General features: G+C 37.3%; 4 protein-coding genes and 1 pseudogene across 4 annotated transcripts; 2 read left to right on the forward strand and 3 right to left on the reverse strand.

Annotated features, from left to right (window-relative positions):
- The first annotated feature begins 1,425 nt into the window (after positions 1-1,425).
- On the forward strand, positions 1,426-2,868 carry LOC111910278 (glyoxylate/hydroxypyruvate/pyruvate reductase 2KGR). Its single transcript, XM_023906091.3, has 2 exons — positions 1,426-1,957; positions 2,152-2,868. The coding sequence occupies exons 1-2, from the start codon at positions 1,529-1,531 to the stop codon at positions 2,674-2,676; spliced, it is 954 nt and encodes a 317-aa protein (XP_023761859.1). The 5' UTR covers positions 1,426-1,528; the 3' UTR covers positions 2,677-2,868.
- Positions 2,869-5,330: 2,462 nt separating this feature from the next.
- Positions 5,331-5,936, reverse strand: LOC111910067 (uncharacterized). The gene has a single exon (XM_023905858.1). The coding sequence runs from the start codon at positions 5,934-5,936 to the stop codon at positions 5,331-5,333; it is 606 nt and encodes a 201-aa protein (XP_023761626.1).
- A 3,042-nt stretch (positions 5,937-8,978) lies between these two features.
- On the forward strand, positions 8,979-11,733 carry LOC111910279 (rop guanine nucleotide exchange factor 12). The gene is made up of 7 exons (XM_023906092.3): positions 8,979-9,227; positions 9,347-9,469; positions 9,566-9,717; positions 9,825-9,899; positions 10,081-10,350; positions 10,614-10,934; positions 11,033-11,733. Exons 1-7 carry the CDS (start codon positions 9,143-9,145, stop codon positions 11,240-11,242), a joined length of 1,236 nt encoding a protein of 411 aa, XP_023761860.1. The 5' UTR covers positions 8,979-9,142; the 3' UTR covers positions 11,243-11,733.
- On the reverse strand, positions 11,401-12,298 carry LOC111910280 (photosystem I reaction center subunit VI-1, chloroplastic). Its single transcript, XM_023906093.3, has 3 exons — positions 12,081-12,298; positions 11,886-12,012; positions 11,401-11,762 (listed from the first exon to the last, which is right to left on the reverse strand). The coding sequence occupies exons 1-3, from the start codon at positions 12,197-12,199 to the stop codon at positions 11,583-11,585; spliced, it is 426 nt and encodes a 141-aa protein (XP_023761861.1). The 5' UTR covers positions 12,200-12,298; the 3' UTR covers positions 11,401-11,582.
- A 2,839-nt stretch (positions 12,299-15,137) lies between these two features.
- LOC128126515 (5S ribosomal RNA) lies at positions 15,138-15,255 on the reverse strand (annotated as a pseudogene).
- Positions 15,256-21,174: the final 5,919 nt, after the last annotated feature.

A 21,174-nucleotide genomic window follows, 5' to 3' on the forward strand; every position in this document is an offset into this window, starting at 1 on the left:
TAACTTTTCCCATTTTATCTTTTGGTTCCCACATACAAGTGAAGGGATTAGATCCCATAACCAACATTATCAACCTTCAATAAGATCTAAACTTGACATCCTCAAAGCCCAAAACCTTTACATAATTGAATTTTAATCCATAACCTTAAATTAAGAAATGACCTGAAACAGGGCGTTACATTAATTCAATATTTTGTTGTTATTTTTGTTAATAGTACTTTTGACTGGGATAATCCTTACAACTTTTACAAGGATAAATTTGTATGTTTTTTTTAAATAGGGACCACGTGTGCATTCTTTTAACAGAAACATTTCAAGAATACCATTGTATATTACACAAATACAGATGCTATAACAAAATTGATAACCTATGCCTCTTAGTTTTATTTTATTTTGAACAACGAAAATTTGTTAAGCCTTTAGCAAGCAGCAAAAAAGGCCAGAAGAAAACGCAAAAAAAAAAAAAAAACACTTGAGACAGGAAATGGAAAAATACACCACGAAACCCAATTTAAAGAGATCATTTTCCCTCTATTTTCACCCAAAGAAATGCAGTCGCCTTTATATCTTCAATCAATCGAACCGAAGAGGAGGGAACTTTGTTGAAAATCATGTCATTTATAGCTCTCCAAATTGACCATAGAGCATACATGATCACCACACAAGTCACCTTTTTGAGTCGGGATTGACAATAAACGTGAGAGATAGATAGGAGCTCCTCAAGAGAAGTAATATGTGATCGTACCAAGTACATTGCAATAGAATGTGAATGGAAGACTCACCCTTAAGCCCACATGTCTTGCAAGTAACTGATGTCAAACTGACTCCCCTTTTGCTAACTTAATTTTGGAAGGCAAACAGTTTAGAACCGCTCTCCAACAAAAGAAATTGAGTTTGAAGGGGACCCAACTATTCCAAAATTGTTTATAAGTAAGTGACGTACAAATCTTTGAATCCTAAATAGTCGTAATCGAACTCACTGAGAACAACCCCAAGGGTTTCCCAAGCCAACACCAAGATGTGAAACCAAAAAGTCACCTGAGCTTTCGAAGGTCGAATCTGAAAGCATCTTCACACAGCTCCACCTTTTCAGTTGCAATTCTCGACGATCTATTCCAACTCCAAGTATAGTTCAGTGACCCCTCATTTTTTGAACATCTCTCTAAAAAAAGAACGATGTTTGTGGACTTGGCTTCGTGTCTTTTGAGGAAACCTTAAAACTCAAGGTGAAAGTTGATATATACTTCAAACATCTACTTAATTTTAACTGATCATTATAAATTTACAAACATAATTTCAATCTTTGTAAATTAATAAAAAAATTCAAATATTCAACTAGTCATTAAATTGAAAATTATTAATCATGATTTTCATGGATTCTATTTCTAACCTAATGATTTAGCATAATTACATTAAATTTGAGAAGCTTTTTCGGATCGGATCCAACTGGCCCGTGTGTAGTGTGTGTGCGCTCTGTATCACTAACCCCGTAGCGGCAGCTTGGCCAGTAAACTTACCGACCTCAATCATGGAATTGAAAGCCATCGGCGTACTAATGACCTACCCCATGTCTTCTTACCTCGAACAAGAACTCGATAAGCGATTCAATCTCTTCCGCTTGTGGAATCTCCCTCAGAAAAATGACTTTTTCAAGGAGAACTCCGGTTCCATTCGGGCCGTCGTCGGAAACACCAAAGTTGGCGCCGACCGAGAATTGATTGACTCGTTACCGGCTCTGGAGATTGTATCCAGTTTTAGTGTAGGGTTAGACAAGGTGGATTTGGGGCATTGTAAGGAGAAAGGGATTAGGGTTACTAATACACCCGATGTGTTGACTGAAGATGTGGCTGACTTAGCTATTGGATTGATGTTGGCGACTTTGAGAGGGATTTGTGAATGCGATCGTTATGTTAGAGGTGGATTATGGAAGAAAGGCGACTTCAAATTGACTACTAAGGTTTGATTTCATCATCATCTCCTTTTTTGCTCTTTCAACCTATGCAACATAATTACTCTCATTCTATTTACATTGTAGAGAAAAAGATCGGATCATGAATCGTTTTTCAAGAATGTTACGTTTTCAGTATCGTATGCCATGGATGTTATCTTGGACTAGTATTTTTCATATTTTGTTTATATTCCTTGTTGCAGTTCAGTGGCAAAAAGGTGGGAATCATAGGTCTAGGCAGAATAGGGACAGCAATTGCCAAGAGAGCTGAAGCATTCAACTGTCCAATAAGTTACTATTCCAGATCACAAAAACCAGAATCAAAATACAAATACTTCCCCAGTGTAGTTGAATTGGCTTCAGACTGTGACATCCTTGTTGTGGCATGTGCACTAACCGAAGAAACTCGCCACATCATCAACCGCCAAGTCATCGATGCACTGGGCCCCAAGGGTTTTCTCATCAACATTGGGAGGGGCCCACACATTGATGAACCTGAACTGGTATCCGCCCTTATTGAAAGGCGGATAGCAGCTGCAGGTCTTGATGTGTTTGAGAATGAACCCCATGTCCCTGAAGAACTTTTTGGTCTTGATAATGTAGTACTCGTGCCACATATTGGGAGTGACACTGTTGAGACTGTAAAAGCCATGGCTGATCTTGTGGTAGGGAACCTAGAGGCTCATTTTTCCAAGAAGCCATTGTTAACTCCAGTGTTTATAGATTAGAAAGCTACAACTAGGATCTCACACAACTTTCAATGATTTTCATCTGTTATGTAATATGTAGTTAAACTACATTTTTAAGTTTAAGAGATGAAATTGTAATCTATGTGGTGTTCACACATCTACATGGATCATCAATGTCTTACCATGTCTTTGAGAGATTGTTTATGATTCATTTTTCTTAAATTGGTGCTATATGATTTGTTCTTATGCATGCTTGAGAATTGAGATTGTATATTTAGTACCAACAAATTCAACAATTTGACCGCTAGTACATAGCTTTTGCATGTGATTGAATTCTATTTGACCATGTATTGACATGTCGCATGCGTTTTATGTGATTCATAGATATAATATATTGGTATATGATTTTCGATTCGATATTCTTTGTTTACTTTCTTTAATTTTATTTGTCGATATCCTTCGAAACTTATATTTGAGTTTTAATCCCTTTGAGGTGTTCCAGAAGTTATTTTTCCACCTTTTGTTAACCAAAATGGGAGAAGAGTTTATTTTGTTATTTCGGTTTCTACTATTGTGTTAATAGTTGATTTGATGACTTCTTTTTATCCCCAAAAAAAAATGTGTTTGTCATCATGAGATTATCAGCGGATGCGATTAACACTGTTTATCAATCTTGTTGGTTTTGATGATAGGAAACAAGTAGCCCGAATTGTGTTGTTTATTAACCATTTTATATATTGTGAAAGAAGTTACAGTGCGGTGAAATCGGCAAATTAATCGAGTTTCCAAGCCTTACTCTAAAATTGAGTTAGGATATGAATGTGCCGCTTGGACTTTATTGGATCATAAGAGCATCCATAATACAAGAGGTTTTTTAGTTAAGTTTTTCGTTAAAAGCTAAAAAAGAAAAAGCTTGTTGTATCTCTCACAATATGAGAACTTTAAAAAAAAAAAAAATATAGGATGTTTGTATATGTTCTTTAGTTATAGTTGGTTGAAAATATGAGAACGACACAAACATTAAAAGAACTCATGAGAAGAGCCGAAGAGCTTTTTAATTAACAAACAACTTGAAAATGTTTTGATTTACACAGACATTAAAAGAACTCGTGAGAAGAGCTTTTTAATTAACAAGCAGCTTGAAACTGCTTTGATTTGAAAAACTATCTTATAGCCTTTTTAATTTTCAAGAGTTCTTTGGTTTGAAAAACTATAAATATGCTGGTATTGTGTATGCTCTAATATGAGGAAGATTGGCACACACACACAAATAATATAAAAATAAAAATAAAAAAGATTCTACATCCAAGGATATGAAGATTGGCGGAATTCATGAATAATTTAAACTGTCAATTTTTTTTTCCAAATTAACTACGTGATTTTACTGCGTTGATGCTTTTGAGACGATTGAGGCAAATGAGTTATTGCCTACATTCATGGGAAGGAGATCTACGATTAGGGTTGGATGAAAAGCAATGGTACCAGATGGGAATGCTAGCACAAAGATGTAAAGATTAGGAGTGGAGATTCAAAGGAGTTGATGTTGATATAGGAAAGCGTCCAACTAAAATTAATCGGCGTTGATAGTATAATGGTATGAACCATAAGTTTAAAAGCTCGAATAAGATCTCAATAACATTTGATGTGAGAGTTTGCCAATGTTAGTGGAAACTTAAGACTTAGTGTGGGACGTAGGGAAAGGTGTCAGATGTTTACATTGCTAGAAAGCTATCAAAAGCTAGGAAAATGTTTTGCATTTGTTCATCTCTTAATGAGGTGGACGAAGGAGAATTAGCAACAAATATATATAGTATATACAGAGGACATGATCATTATTTGCGACATATAAGTTTTTGAGAGACGAGAATACTGGCAACAAAATGAAACCATTCCATAAAATAACATCAAGGCTGGTATGCAAAAGAATGAGTGTTTATCGTGTTCTTTTGTGAACGTAGTAGCCGGAAAGTTTGGGGAACAGGTATAAGAGAGTCGTTGAATCCAAAAAAAAAACTTATCTTATTGTTAGATGCCAGAGACTTATTGATTATTCAAGATTCAACATGTGTTGTTTTGGTTGAAATAAAGGAAGTATTAAGCACTACGAATCTCCATCATTTGTGTATATATGGATGAAGGTTTTGTGGACTTGGAGATTAGCTACATTGATGGTGCTTGGTTTTGGATAGAGTTTAAGGCTTGAAGTTCTCGTGTTAATTTCAAGCAGCATGAATTTCTTTGCCAAAAAAAATCAAGGACTTATATATATGCTCGGTTACAAAATCTTTTTTGTTAAGGAATGTTTAGTTTGGGTGGAAATTGAGGGGTTGCCTTTAAGTGCATGGACAACTAATGCTTTTAAAAAAGTTGCAAACATATGAGGAACATCCATGGTCGATGATGAAGATCACGAGGAGAACATTACATATGGGAGGGTGTGTATGAAAGCATTAAAAGTTAGAACCTACACTCATGACATATATGGTGATGGTTATGAAGGAATTCGATTTAGCTTCTTATCTATTAGTTGATTATCTAGCTGGCATATTAGTTGATTATCTAGCTGGCATATGGTTGTTATCTTTATCTAGGTTTCTTATCTGCTATCTAGTTTTAGGCGTTTTGTATAAATACCAATCGTTGGTATTCCTCTTGATTTCATGAACCAATAATAAGAAGCGAGACCCTTTTGTTTACGTTTTTATTATGGTATCAGAGCTGACCAGGTGATAAACAGTTCCAAGAGAGGGCATAGGTTTAGTGCTTAAGACTTGAGTCTTAAGAGTTCCAAAAGCTTCATCTAAACCCATGAGGAATTCATATATGCGTTCCTTTTCTTTGGATTCCATCAATCTCTTCCCAAGGTTACAAGTGTACTTGCCACAGGTACATTTTTGTATGGGTGATACAGATTGAATCTCATCCCAAATACTCCTCATCTTAGTGAAATAGGCTGAAACCGATGCATTGTCTTGCCTCATCGTTGTCAGTTCTCGCTTCAATTCATATGCTCGTGGAGCACTTTCTTTCCCGAAACGCTCCTCGAGATCATCCCAAATTTCTTGGGCAGGGGTAGCATACTTCATGCTATTTCGGATATCTTTCTCCATAGCAGTAATAAGCCATCCATTTATGATGGCATCACTCCGCTGCAATGCCTTGAAATCTGGTTCTGCTTCATCTGGTTTTCCAATTGATCCATCGATAAAACCTGCCCTATTTTTGGCGAGAAGGAATTCCTTCATCTCTCTAGAACAATCTCCATAGTTGCTGTCATTGAGGGTGTCGTTGCCATGCATTTGACGAGGATAGTCATTAGGATGTATGTAGTAAGGCGAATTTGGGTTTCGGGTTTGTACAGTCTAAGGATGATCATTCTCTATTCGTCTTCAAGAAAGCCTCAACGTATATTGCTGCCCTCATTTATGTTGATGACGTAATTTTACTTGGCAACGACAATGCACTTATCACTAAAATTAAGGTGTATCTTGATAGGAAGTTCAGTATTAAAGACTTGGGTCCATTGAAGTATTTTTTGGGTATTGAAGCCACTAGAACACCAGATGGTTTAGTCCTTAGTCAACAAAAGTACACTATGGATATTCTCGCCGATAGTGGTCTTCAAGGATGTCGTCCTAGTTCTTTTCCGCTGGAGCAAAATATTCATCTCAATAATGCTACGGATGCTCCTCTTGTAGATGCTAGTCGTTTTCGACGCCTCATTGGGCGTCTCCTGTACCTTCAAGTCACAAGGCCTGACATCACTCTTGCAGTCAACACTCTTAGTCAATTCGTTGCTTCACCTCGTCAACCTCATCTTGATGCTGCTATAAGAGTGTTACGCTACCTTAAAACTACTCTGGGACAAGGAATTTTCTTTCCATCAAATGGAGATCTTAGTCTCGTGGCTTACTCCGACTCAGATTGGTTGGGCTATCCAGTGACTCGCCGTTCCAAAACCGGTTATTTTATCACATTGGGTGGTGCCCCAATCTCTTGGAAAACGAAGAAACAATCGGTGGTATCTCGATCCTCTGCTGAAGCTGAATACCATGCTATGGCCACTGCTGTTAGTGAAGTTTTGTGGTTACGTTGGCTTTTAACTGATCTTGGGGTTCATCAACACACTCCAACTCCTCTATATTGCGATAATCAGGCTGCTCGTCATATTGCTAGTAACCCTGTCTTCCATGAACGTACCAAGCATGTTGAAATGGATTGCTACTTTGTTCGTGAAAGAGTTGAGTCTCAACATATCCAACCTTGTTTCATCCATACTACCAATCAGCTAGCTGACATTTTTACCAAACCTCTTGGAACTGATCGTTTACGGTTTCTGCTTGCCAAGTTGGGCATTCGTAATCTTCACGGTCCAACTTGAGGGGGAGTGAAGGAATTCGATTTAGCTTCTTATCTATTAGTTGATTATCTAACCGGCATATTAGTTGATTATCTAGCTGGCATATGGTTGTTATCTTTATCTAGGTTTCTTATCTGTTATCTAGTTTTAGGCGTTTTGTTACCAATCGTTGGTATTCCTCTTGATTTCATGAACCGATAATAAGAAGCAAGACCCTTTTGTTTACGTTTTTATTAGGTTACGATGGAAGGTGTGGTTTATGATGTGTGAATCAAATAAATTTTAAGGTGGGTCTTGAATATAACCAAAGAATATGAGAGAAACATAGGTAAGGCTGAAATAGGTATTTTTTATGAAGAAACTATATGGATGGTGAAGTATTGGGGAGAGAAGAGAGTGATCAAGAAGGTGTTGGAGTTGAGAGAGAGGATACAATCTCTGATTCGTTGTTAAAGCCCCCATGATTTGATGGAACTATATATAACAGCCATGTGAAACTTGTTCTGGTGCCCCCTTCAGAAGTGGGGTCGAGTGGTACTAATCATGACCATATTAGTTTGTGCATGTTAATGAAGCTTCGACATCAAATAGATTTCCAAGCACTTGGATAAAAACTATGATGGTTAGGAAAAAGACATGACAAAAATTAATTGCGCTTCTCTCATTGACAAGATGTTAAAATATATGGAATTTGGTGAGGTTTGGGGTTATGAAATGGATGGGTGTAATACCGACTTAGAGAAGTTTCTTGCTAGAATTGGTAAGAACAAGGTAATCCAATGAATTTTCTTTCGGTAAATGTTTGTGGGATCGACTCATAGAAAAAGAAGTTTGATTAGAAGTATTTTATATAAAGAATGGTGTATATATGTAAAATAGATATGTAAAATGCCTATAGGAAGTAGATGGAGGCATATGGGGTACGTGAGAATAATGTACCGGAGAGGGAGACAATAGTTTTTTTTGTATTGAAAGAACCCAATACTTGGTTTCTTACCAGTGAAGTGAGAGCCTGAATGAAAGATTTCAACATTCAATATCAAACACGTCTTTTTGGAAATAAAATAATAGTACAACTTAACACATTAGTAACACCAATGAAAAAAAAACAGTACATAAAGGATAACAAACTTAAGAATTATACAATATTAAACATAAATGAAGACTTAAAAGTTAAGAACTATACGATGTTACTTGACATATATTCCATTTAAATTTTGAGTTGTGTGGAAGTAGATGCTTAGACGATGGTAGTTGCTTCATTATGTTTTTTGACTTTTGTAATGTTGAAACTATTATTGAATTATAAATTGCAAAAATATTATTGCAAATGACGTCTGTATTGAATTATAAAATTATGAAGTTATAATATAAGTTTTAGATTTAAAAAGTTAAATCTTTCTATACTAATATACTAATAAAAGAATAGTTTTATTATTATTTTGTAACGAGACACTCTAATACGCATCTTATTTAATACTATGTCACGTGTCACTTTATTGTTTCTTCATTTTAAATTTGCTCTCACTAAAATCAACAATAAATGTGGCTCAAGAAATTAAGATATAATTCAATAAAATCAGTATGCTTTTTTAAAATGCTATAAATAAACAAATATAGAAAACCTAATCAAGTTAGATACTTTAATTAAATAATTAGATGTACAAATTATATAAAAGAATATTTATTTGCAATGATTGTTATTCTTATAGTCTTTGTATTGATTTATTAACGTAATCTAACGTAGTACATGGGTTATCACTCAGTGATATAATAAATAAATAATAATTAAATGAAAAAATCTTACATGCAATTTATCTTGTTTTTTACATGCAAAAATAAAACTTTCTGCGAAAGAATTGCACAAGCTAAAAATCCAACATAATTGTGGTATATGTTTACCCTTTATCCTTATTTCCCCTTCTTCCATGCAAACCACCATCCTTCAATCCCCCTGCTAACAAACCATCTCCATTGTTGTCTCTCCAGAATCCCCAATTCTTTCTTTGCAGAATCAACCTCCCAAATCCCTCTTTTTTCATCTAATTCTCAAAAGGAAAAAAATAAAAGAAGAAATCGTGCGTGCAGTTTGTTCACCGGTTTGTCTTCATCTTCATCGTATGAACCTCGCTGCTCGAATTCAAAATGGTTCGAGCAGCTGAGGATGAACAAAACATGAATCCCGGAGTAGGTGATGAAGGCGCCACAAACAATGACAGCAAATGCTCAGGTAATCGCCACTTTTTTCCCGAGTTTTATTCGGATTTCATGTTTTAATGATTTCGTTGTGCCCTAAACCTGGAATTTCGTTGGATTGATTGATTAAATTGGGTGAGAATTGAGTTGCAGTTTCAGATTTGGATACGGTGAAGGAAAAGTTCGCGAAATTGCTTTTAGGCGAGGATATGTCAGGCGGAGGAAAGGGCGTTTCATCAGCTCAGGCTTTGTCAAATGCCATTACGAATCTAGCAGGTTCTACACATATTATACCTACACATTCTGATTTTCATAATTATAATTCGATTTTCTGAAAACTGTAATTGATTGATTCTCGATCCATGTATTCAGCTGCTGTTTTTGGGGAACAATCACGATTAGAGCCAATGCCACCGGAAAGGAAAGCAAGGTGGCGGAAGGAAATGGACTGGCTCTTATCTGTCACCGATCACATTGTTGAATTTGTCCCCTCAAAACAAAACACTAATGGCGTAAACATGGAGGTAGACGTTCTCTTTCTCTGTATCGATATATGCATTTTTCTTGAATATTAAATGGATGAGAAAGGATTTTGAATATGAATTAAATGCTTAAATTTTACTGTGAACAGATTATGGTTACAAGGCAACGGAGCGACCTCCATATGAACATTCCTGCATTAAGGAAGCTTGACGCCATGCTCATTGTAAGAAGAAGACAAGCCCTATCTTATACTTGGGCTTTTTTTTTTTTTTCATTAAATGTTAAGTTCGATATAAAATAATGTTTAAAATAAGTGTTTAAGAAAATGATGAAACACTTTAATGTAAACAAGTTAAACATAGTGTTGGACATTTACGCCTAACATGTAATATGTGGGTGTGTAGGAGTGCTTGGATAATTTTCAAGGGGAACATGAGTTCACGTATGCATCAAAAGATGACAACGAAGCAAAAAGCCAAAGAAAGAGGGAAGAAGATAAATGGTGGTTACCAACCCCAAAGGTCCCTGCAGACGGTTTATCAGAGTCTACAAAGAAATGGTTACAATTTCAAAAAGACGCAGTTCACCAAGTACTCAAAGCAGCCTTAGCCATTAACGCACAAATTCTAATGGAAATGGAAGTCCCTGAAAGCTACACCGAAACCCTCCCAAAGGTACTTCACTTCAATACATCAAACTTTTCTACCAAAAATTCAATCTTTATAGAAAAAAAAAATTTGAATCTTGATGAAAAAAGATTAAATCTTGGTGATAAAAATCGAATCTTAATAGAAAAAAATTAAATTCTTGATGAACTTATAATGAATCTTTATAGAAAATTTTGAAACGTGTTGATAAAAGATCAAATCTTAATAGAAAAAAAAAATTGAATCTTGATGATAAAAGATTGAATCTTGATGATTATTGATTGTTTCAGAATGGAAGGGCGAGCTTGGGAGACTATATCTATAAGAGTATAACGGTTGAGCACTTTGATCCGGATCACTTTCTTTCATCAATGGATTTAACGATTGATCATAAAATTGTTGACCTCAAGAACAGAATCGAGGCGTCTGTAGTGATATGGAAGAGGAAGATGTCTGCTAAAGATGGAAGATCTAGTTGGGGTTCAGGTGTTAGTTTGGAAAAAAGAGAACAATTTGGAGATCGAGCAGAGACTATTTTATTAATTCTTAAACAACGTTACCCTGGGATCCCTCAATCCATACTAGAAATCAGCAAAATCGAACACAATAGAGTAACAACTAACTAACGCCTTTTCACTTTTCAAACCCCATATCATGGAATTAGTTGAAAACATTCATTAAGTTTTTGCTTGTTTGTTTGATTTTATAGGATGTTGGGCTTGCTATTCTTGAGAGTTATTCAAGAATCCTAGAAAGTTTGGCACATAAAGTGTTGTCACGTATAGAAGACGTACAGCATGCAGATGCTCTTACACAAAATCCATCTTTGGGAGATATGAAGACCAATTCTCTTAAAGATTCAGTCAAGATATTAACATCAGGTAAATTCCCAGATGCAGTAGAAGAGATAGAAAGCTGAATCATTCAATGACATTGCCACATTCAACACAAAAGTTCACAATTTCAGACCTACATAGAGTTTCGATTTACTGTTCTTTCTTCCCATGTAAAATGTAAAATGTAAAATGTATAGAAGAGAACAGATTGTATATTGTGTTTGGTGTGAATTGGATTGGATTGGGGTTGAAACTGATGAATCAATTGTACAAAAAGATTTGTAATGAACACGAATTCATGCTTGATTCTACCACATCATATACTTGAAAAGTGAAAGGAGTTTTGGAGTAGGAAGCAAACATGTACTTACAAGTTGTGGCAAGGATACATAAAAGACATAACTATATAAAATGTTTATCAGATTAGATTTTGCCACGTGGACCTAGCTTAGGTGGTAGTTGTGGGCCCTTGACGATGGGTAACACGTCACCTGTAGCGGTGGAGCTGAAGTAAGCAAGGGTGGAACCACCTCCAAGAATCAAGAACTTGAGTAGCAATCCTCTCTTGGTAAAAGGCGCAGCAAATGTCTCGAAGAACTTGCTCTGCAATAAAATCATCACAACTTAAACTTTCTTTTTGTAAAATCCATCGACTTTGGTCAACAATTAAACTCTAACTTTGATCATTTGGTGTTAATTAACTCATTGAGGCATTAAGTCGAATACCTGGAGGGGGTTGTAAGGTGAAGGAGCATCGGAACCGTAGACATCCCACTGACCGGTGGTGTTGCCCAAATCTTCCAAATCGAAGTACACACTTTTGTCTCCGTATTTAGCAACCACAGCTCCAGATCTATGCATTGATGATTAACAACATCAATGAGCCGATGTAAAGACGAAATTATGAGTTGAAATTAGTACCTTTGAGATTTGGGTTTGAGACTGAGGCGAGAAGGCTTGAGGTTAAGCTTGGTTCCGGAGAGGGAACTGCCGGCAAGGCCGTTAACGGTGGTGGGTGCGAAGGTTGCAAGAGACGCCATTGTTGCAAAACAGCAGAAGCTTACAACCTGTGATTTGAGTGAATGTGATTATTTCTATCGTCGATCGGAGAGTATATGGAACGATGGCCAAGAATCTGAGGAGGGTATGGTGGGGTCGTTTGGATGTAGTTGCATGGATTGGATGATGCCATGTGGGAAATTGGGTTTGTAGGGAGAGATATGGTATCCACACATTTAAGAGCTGTAGATTACGAGATTGGTTGGAGATGGATAAGCCTATCTCCTCCCGATTCTTGAAAATAAGATGTTAAATTAGGGTTTTGCATCGGTTAAAAATAGGAATGGATCCCAAACGGAACACGTTTAACGGAATATGTTACCGGTAAGCTAGTTTATACGGATTAGAGCTGGAATTCACAAAAACTAACATAAATGTTAATTTAATACGAAACTAGTAAAAAGTTTGGGCTAAGTTGTGGGTTTGAATGAATTTTGGTAATATGATGACATTATTAGCATTCAAAAATAGATATCGATAACATTAGTAATCTTTGATGATTTGTGACATAGCAAAGGGTAACAAAATGTGGTTATATGATGACATGGTTAGCATTCAAAAATATTTGAATAGAGATTCATAACATCGGTGCATAGACAAAAAGACATCAATAATATAGATAGTTTTATCCGTCCATCTCGTCAATGATTTGTAGCATCTCCTGATACGTTTTTTATTAGGTTTTGAACCAGTGGTACCAAGAAGCTCATGCATTTGAGAATGACAAGGTTTGCATTTCGGTCAAATTTTGAAAACTCTTCTCACTTTGGTCCTCATTCCAAGTATGTAGTGATCAAAGTGGATAAAATATGAACCAAAATTGAAAAAAAAAATGTTTCAACTTTAGACTAAACACAATAATTTGGAAAGCAGGTAGACTATTTTTTTAAATATTTGTAACAAAGTTATATGATTGTTACTATTTACTAACCTCATTATAGATATCGATAATAAACCACTATAAGAATTTGTATGGGCATTAGTCGCTTGATTAAATGTTGAAATGAACTTGAAATCGTTTCGACTTTTCGATCATTTGTGATGTTCACATTACATTCCTGTGTGGCAAATAGAAAGTAGCATTTATTGATAAAATGTTGAAATAATCTTGAAATCATTTCGACTTTTTGGGTCACATAGATTATGTAGGAATCTTAGGTAGAACAAACAAGTGAAAAAAAAATACTTATTATGGGATTATGATATTGATTGATTGAGATAAGTTATAATAAATTGATGATTACCATGACGCATAAAACCAATGTGTTCCACTGGCATAACATGCTAGTCTTCTAGCCTAGGAACATAAGTGAACCCAAATACATAGCTCCACACGTCGGATGGTGATGGTCAAATCAAATTCAAAGGAATTTTCCCATAAATAAATCAAATTAAAATAAAGAATTAGTTTGTATTATGGACCAAAGTACGATATCAGTTTTCGGAAACTCAAGAGAACGATTTTGGTTGACCCATGAGGCTAAGTCTTCACCAACACGTGGATTCTGATTAGGAAACTCTCCTCCATGAAAATTCTCAACAAGTGCATACGGTGTAACCCAAAGATTATGTTTAAGAAATTCAGCTTTTCTAAAAAACTTAGGTGTTGTTTGTTTTAAAAAAAAAAACTCTTCAAACCACTTACTGCTGTGCGACGCAGCACATTCGCAACATTTTCCCTCTCACAGCAGCTTGTTTTTTAGAAGACTTCAGACTACAAAACCTCTACGCGGCGCAGCACACGCGCAACATTTTCCCTCTCACAACAGTTTGTTTTTTAGAAGACTTCAGACTACAAAACCTCTTCGCGTGTGCTGCGTGGCACAACACTTGACTTGCCTCTTCTAACCTCTCCAGCTTTCATTTTTTCCAAGTGTTTTTTTAGAATTTTGGTATAACTTATTTTTTTTTAAACTTTGATTTTCTTAAATTTTTATTTACGGATTTGATACAATTTCTTTTTATAGTTTCCATAAATTTTTTTAACTTGATTTTTCTTAAAAAAAAAACTTTGATTTTTTTAATTTTTTTACCGTTTCTATTAATAATATTTTCAGTTTCAATTGCATCTTTTTTAACGTATGTAATTTTTTACGAACTTTGTAGACACCGTTTGTAATTTTTTCTTAATTTTTTTTATTATTCTCTTTTTTTTATGTTTTTTAAAATTAGTTTTTCTATCTAGAATAAGACTAATAGTTTCTTTTACATTTTTTAAGTTTTTTTTAAAGTTTTATATTTTTGTTTTTTTACATGTTCTTTTTAGTATTTTTTTTTCAATGTTTTAAGACTAGAATTATAAACTCTGGTGTTGAGAATTATTTTCAGTTTATAAAGTTAGTTTATTTAAATATCAGTTTGCTGCAGCAGTCTGCAGATGTTAAAAACAAACATACTTCTTATTATAGGTTGTAGCCGTTTGTTCCACCTTTTCTGCTACAGAGGATTGCAGAGGTGGTCCGCAGACTTCTTAAATTTTCGATTCGAAAAAACAAACAGCACCTTAGCCTCCCAACCTGCTCATAGCAAGCAGTTTGAACATAGTACCAGCTTATACTCTGTAACACCCCCCTCTGACACGTATCACAATATTATCCGCTTTGGGCCACTCGGCACGAGGACTTCCCAGGGGGTCACCCATCCTGGTACTACTCCCGCCCGAGCACGCTTAACTGCAGAGTTCTTATGGGATCTGCTGCCCTCACGGCTTTAAAACGCGTTGTGATAGGGAAGATATCCACACCCCTTATAAGGAATGCTTAGTTCTCCTTCCCAGCCGATGTGGGATCAGATCTAACCCACTTTCACCCCCCCATTATAGGGTTCGACGTCCCCATCGAACACATCGTCCCGTGCCCTGGCTCTGATACCATTTGTAACATCCCCCTCTGGCACGTATCACAATATTGTCCGCTTTGGGCCATTCGACACGAGGACTTCCCAGGGGGTCACCCATCCTGGTACTACTCCCGCCCGAGCACGCTTAACTGCAGAGTTCTTATGGGATCTGCTGCCCTCACGGCTTTAAAACGCATTGTGATAAGGAAGATATCCACACCCCTTATAAGGAATGCTTAGTTCTCCTTCCCAGCCGATGTGGGATCAGATCTAACCCACTTTCACCCCCCATTATAGGGTTCGACGTCCCCGTCGAACACATCGTCCCATGCCCTGGATCTGATACCATTTGTAACATCCCCATCTGGCACGTATCACAATATTGTCCGCTTTGGGCCACTCGGCACGAGGACTTCCCAGGGGGTCACCCATCCTGGTACTACTCCCGCCCGAGCACGCTTAACTGCAGAATTCTTATGGGATCTGCTGCCCTCACGGCTTTAAAACGCGTTGTGATAGGGAAGGTATCCACACCCCTTATAAGGAATGCTTAGTTCTCCTTCCCAGCCGATGTGGGATCAGATCTAACCCGCTACAAATGGTATCAAAGCCAGGGCACGGGTCGATGTGTTCAGCGGGGACGACGAACCCTATAATGGGGGGTGAAAGTGGGTTAGATCTGATCCCACATCGGCTGGGAAGGAGAACTAAGCATTCCTTATAAGGGGTGTGGATACCTTCCCTAACACAACGCGTTTTAAAGCCGTGAGGGCAGCAGATCCCATAAGAACTCTGCAGTTAAGCGTGCTCGGGCGGGAGTAGTACCAGGATGGGTGACCCCTTGGGAAGTCCTCGTGCCGAATGGCCTAAAGCGGACAATATTATGATACGTGCCAGAGGGGGATGTTACAAATGGTATCAGAGCCAGGGCACGGGACGATGTGTTCGACGGGGACGTCGAACCCTATAATGGGGGGGGGGGGGGTGAAAGTGGGTTAGATCTGATCCCACATCGGCTGGGAAGGAGAACTAAGCATTCCTTATAAGGGGTGTGGATATCTTCCCTATCACAACGCGTTTTAAAGCCGTGAGGGCAGCAGATCCCATAAGAACTCTGCAGTTAAGCGTGCTCTGGCGGGAGTAGTACCAGGATGGGTGACCCCCTAGGAAGTCCTCGTGCCGAGTGGCCCAAAGCGGACAATATTGTGATACGTGCCAGAGGGGGATGTTACATACTCGATCAGTTGTCCCGTCCTATTCACAGTCCGAGTGTTTCTAATCTACATACACAAAAAAAAAAAAAACACAATTCAACAATAATATACAAAAAGATACATATAATTATTTTAAAAGGGAAAAGATGCTTACAATCCAATGACGGGGAGATAACTAATTGCAATCATGCATAACTTCATTTTCATATTTATGTAATGTTTCTTCAGTGTGGAATCACACATTATTATGGATGTTACTTTCCCATATTCTTCAATTTTCACATTAACTTCAACAACCTGAACAAACAAAACAAACCAATAAGGGTATGTTTTCATAAAGAGATGCATGGATGTCCACATTAAACATTTAACCCATCAACATCCACCATTGTCATCATCAAAGTTTGGAGCTTTTGCTCCAGAATCTTGTGCATCAACACGATGAGTAACGAAAGATATTGTCAGATACAATTCCAAATTTAATATGTAACTCTTTCCCATAGGGATAAATATCTGCATAGATAGTAATTTAGTAAATTGGTTAATTAGAACCCAAAACATGTTATGTAACAACATTGGTTGGGGGAGTGTTACAAACTTAAATGATGGAAAATACGATAAACACCATAAATACCCCCAAATAAGAAAAGAACCAAGAAACTGCAGTCAGATCCTCTATTTTCCGCCCAAAATATGAATGAAGTCAGACTCACAACTACCACAGTTCTTAAGACTTAGAATCAATGCTTTCAGAATCACCTTCCTTACGTTAACACTTTCACATCATTCCTTAAAAATCACCAAAAAATATGGTTTCCAACCATGGCAAGAAATGGAAACCAAAAATGACAAAATGTGCAATAAACCTATTAGACATGGTTTTGAGTGCATCTTCTACAACATATAAACTAGTAAAGAAATTCAAATGTTTGATTTAAACTCACCACTAATGAAAGTACATGACAAGCCAATACTAAAAGTAAAGGCAAGTGTGAAGATCCCTGACAATACATAATTCACATGATGTCACTGATAATTGTAACATCCCTAAATTATGTGGTAAAAATTTTGATTTTAATTCAACCAAAACATAAATTATCTTTAAGTAAACATTCAATACTCCTTTGTTAAACATTCAAAAGTACTTTGTAAGAAAACAGTTATTAGAGTACAATCCCAAAATCATCATAATGCGAAAACATGGGTGGATGAGCTGTGTAACGCCCGTAAATCAGGGCTAGTCTATTTAGAGACGATAAGCATCAAAAATGACTTTTTGATGGAAGATTATCTAGAAGGATTAATCTTAACTAAGTTGTAGTCAAAAATGACTTTTGGTTATTAAAGCTTCCACCGTTCGAGTCGTGCTTTCTATTGTTGTTACTCGAGGTTGGTCCTTACATTAATTGGATATCAAAAAGTCTTTCCTAAATGACAACCTCTCTGAAACAGTTTTTATGGAGCAACCCTCGGGTTATATTGACAAACGCTTTCCTAATCATATTGGTCGTCTAAAAAAGGCTTTATACGGTCTTAAACAAGCCCCACGTGCATGGTTTCAATGATTGAGCACATATCTGAGTCAACAGGGTTTCACTTGCAATCAAGTTGACACGTCTTTATTTACCTTCCTTAAAGGATCATGTCTCATTTACCTCCTTGTTTATGTCAATGATATCATTATCACCGGAAATGATGAGTCTTCCATTAAACGTTTCAGTGATTCTCTTCACAAAGACCTTTCACAAAAGATCTCGGTGAACTCATTAATTTATTTCCTTGGCCTTGAGGTCACACATACATTAAATTCCTTGTTTCTATCTCAAACAAAAATGCTTAAGAAATTCTCAAACGAGCTACCTTGATTGATTCCAAACCCATCGCTACCCCTATGAGTACAACTGATGTGTTCTCTTCAATATGTACTGCCTTTTCAGATCCTACTTATTATCGATCTTTGGTTGGAGCTCTATAATATTTAACAATCGCTCGACCAAATCTTTCTTACGCGGTTAATCATTCCAATCAATTTGTCCATGCTCCAACAACTTTTCATTTTCAGTCGGTAAAAAGGATTTTGTGATATGTCAAAGGCACTCTTTCACATGCTTTGGTATTCAAACGTCCAGTAAACCATTTTATTGTTGGATACTCTAATATGGATTGGGCAAGATGCATTGAAACAAGACGATCAACATATGGTTATTCATTTTTTTCTGGGAGGTAACTTGGTCTCATGGAGCGCTAAAAAGCAACATATTGTTTCAAGATCCAGTTGTGAATCTAAATACAAAGCTATGGCAAAAACGACCTCTGAAGTTATTTGGATCACCCACCTTTTGTGTGATCTAAATGCATTAAAGATTGGTCCACCTACCCTTTTACGTGATAATCTCAGTGTTGTTTTTATGAGCCAAAATCCGATTTTTCATAAACGTGCAAAACATATTTATATTGACTATCACTTCATTCGTGAGTTGGTATTAGTTGGGAAACTTCATACTAAATTTGTTCCTACCAAGCTCCAAGTGGCAGATATATTCACCAAACCGCTTCGTCAACCAACATTTGAGTTATTTTGAAATTGTTTATGTACAAGACTGCCACCCGTTCCCTTGGGGGGGGGGTATTAGTGATTATAGATAGCTTGGTATACATTTTATATTAGTTTAGCATATATTATGTATTATTGTATTTCCTTATTTACTCTCCCCATGTACTCTATATATATGATTGTGTTTAATGTACAACGAGATCATTCAGCCATATTATTTCTTTATTGTTTCCTAAGAGGTGGTATTGGGGAAACACGTCTTCATGGGAGATTGAGCGGTTGGCCACTTTGTAAACGAAGAACAAAAAGAATAAGGGGTGATACCAAGTAAAGAAGCGATTTACCGAATTGTGTATATCAGTAAATGTAATGTACATAAGATCACTTGTTGCGAGCACAAGCAGTGATACTACGTTGAGGATGATAAAGTCATTGATATGACAGCTAAGAGTTTATTCTTTATAAAGAGTGCTACAAAAATCACATAAACAGAGCCATAATGAGCTTTGATTGGTTGTAAGTAACAGAAAGTGAAAGTTCGAACCCAAGTGGAGGAGAACCAACCATTAAGGCAAAAGTGTGAAAGACAACTCGACTTTGAATTCGACGTCAAGATCCAGAAGAGTTGCAACATAAGAAGCTAAGAGAGAATTATTAGCTTTAGGTTTTGATATGTAAATGATAAAATGGATGTTTTGGTTGGAAGATGAGAAAATGACATTTATATCATGAAGGAACTTGAGACCTTTACTTATGCTTATATATAAATGGAATGATATTACCTTAGATCTTATCATTAAGCATTCCATCATGATGTAGAACCACGATATGTCATGAGTCAAAATTGACCATGTGATAAATGTACGATTTTATGGGCATTTTGTAACACCGTAAAAATTAAAACAATTTTTCACATTTGAAAACACATTTTAACAAAACCATTCATTCATAAAATGTCATAACATCATGTTTTTATTTCATAAATGTCTCCCAAGATCAAAATACATCCAATCCCATGTGTGTGTACGAATCAAGCCGGCGCCTTCCCGCGGTCATCACTGGTACCTGAAACACAGAACACTGAACACTGTAAGCATAAGCTTAGTGAGTTCCCTTCCTTCTTCTTCACTAAGTCACTAAAGCACCAAAAAGCTCAAATCAACACTCTCACACACTAAGGACGATGGGGCTCTCTTTTAGGGTTTCACTCACTGATATGGAGGCTAAGAAATGAGCCATAACACCCTTTAAATAGTGCACAAGATGGATTAGGGTTTTTTGCACCTGGGTCGGGTACGTCCGACGTAACTCTAGGTACGCCCAGCGTACCTTGGCGACTTCGCGTCCAAATTAAGCGCATGAGTACGCGCAACGTACCCCTCTGGTACGCCTAACGTACTCACTTGCTACAATTCCTCCACTCAAGGACTAAACATGACAAATCAACAAAGAACAAGGATGAAAGAAATGCACCTAAATCTCGGGGTGTTACAATTCTCCCCCACTAGAACTAGACTTCGCCCTCGAAGTCTCATTCCTCGAACAACTATGGATGCTGCCCTCGCATCTCCGACTCTGACCCCCAAGTCATCTTGGACCCCTTCCGATGTTTCCACTGAACCAAAACCAAAGGTACCTCCTTGTTCCTCAAAACCTTGATCTTCCGATCTCTGATTGCCACCGGTCTCTCAGCATAATTCAGGCTCGCATCCCCCTGAATATCCTCTAATGGTACCACTGCCGACTTATCGGCTATACACTTCCGCAATTGCGACACGTGGAAAGTGTCATGGATCTGACCTAACTCTGCAGGTAGCTCCAACCGGTAGGCTACCCTTCCTACCTTTGCAATCACCCGAAAATGACCGATATATCGGGGCTCCAACTTGCCCCTCTTCCTGAATCGGATCACTCCTTTCCAAGGAGAGACCTTCAGGAGAACAAAGTCGCCGACCTGGAACTCGAGCTCGGACCGGTGCCTGTCCGCATAACTCTTCTGACGACTCTGAGCGGTCAATAACCTCTGCCTGACCTGCTGTATCTGCTCAGTCGTCTGCAGCACAATCTCGGTACTACCCATAACACGCTGCCCGACCTCTCCCCAGCAAATAGGGGTCTGACACCTCCTCCCATACAACAGCTCAAAGGGTGGCATACCAATGCTCGAATGATGGCTGTTGTTGTAGGAAAATTATGCCAATGGAAAATACGTGTCCCAACTCCCCCCGAAATCCAACACACATGCCCGGAGCATGTCCTCGAGCGTCTGAATCGTCCGCTCACTTTGTCCGTCAGTCTGGGGGTGATATGCGGTACTAAAATGCAGCCTGGTACCCAATTCCTCGTGAAA

This window comes from Lactuca sativa, chromosome 5 (genome assembly GCF_002870075.4).
Source record: "Lactuca sativa cultivar Salinas chromosome 5, Lsat_Salinas_v11, whole genome shotgun sequence".
Lineage (NCBI taxonomy): Eukaryota > Viridiplantae > Streptophyta > Magnoliopsida > Asterales > Asteraceae > Lactuca > Lactuca sativa.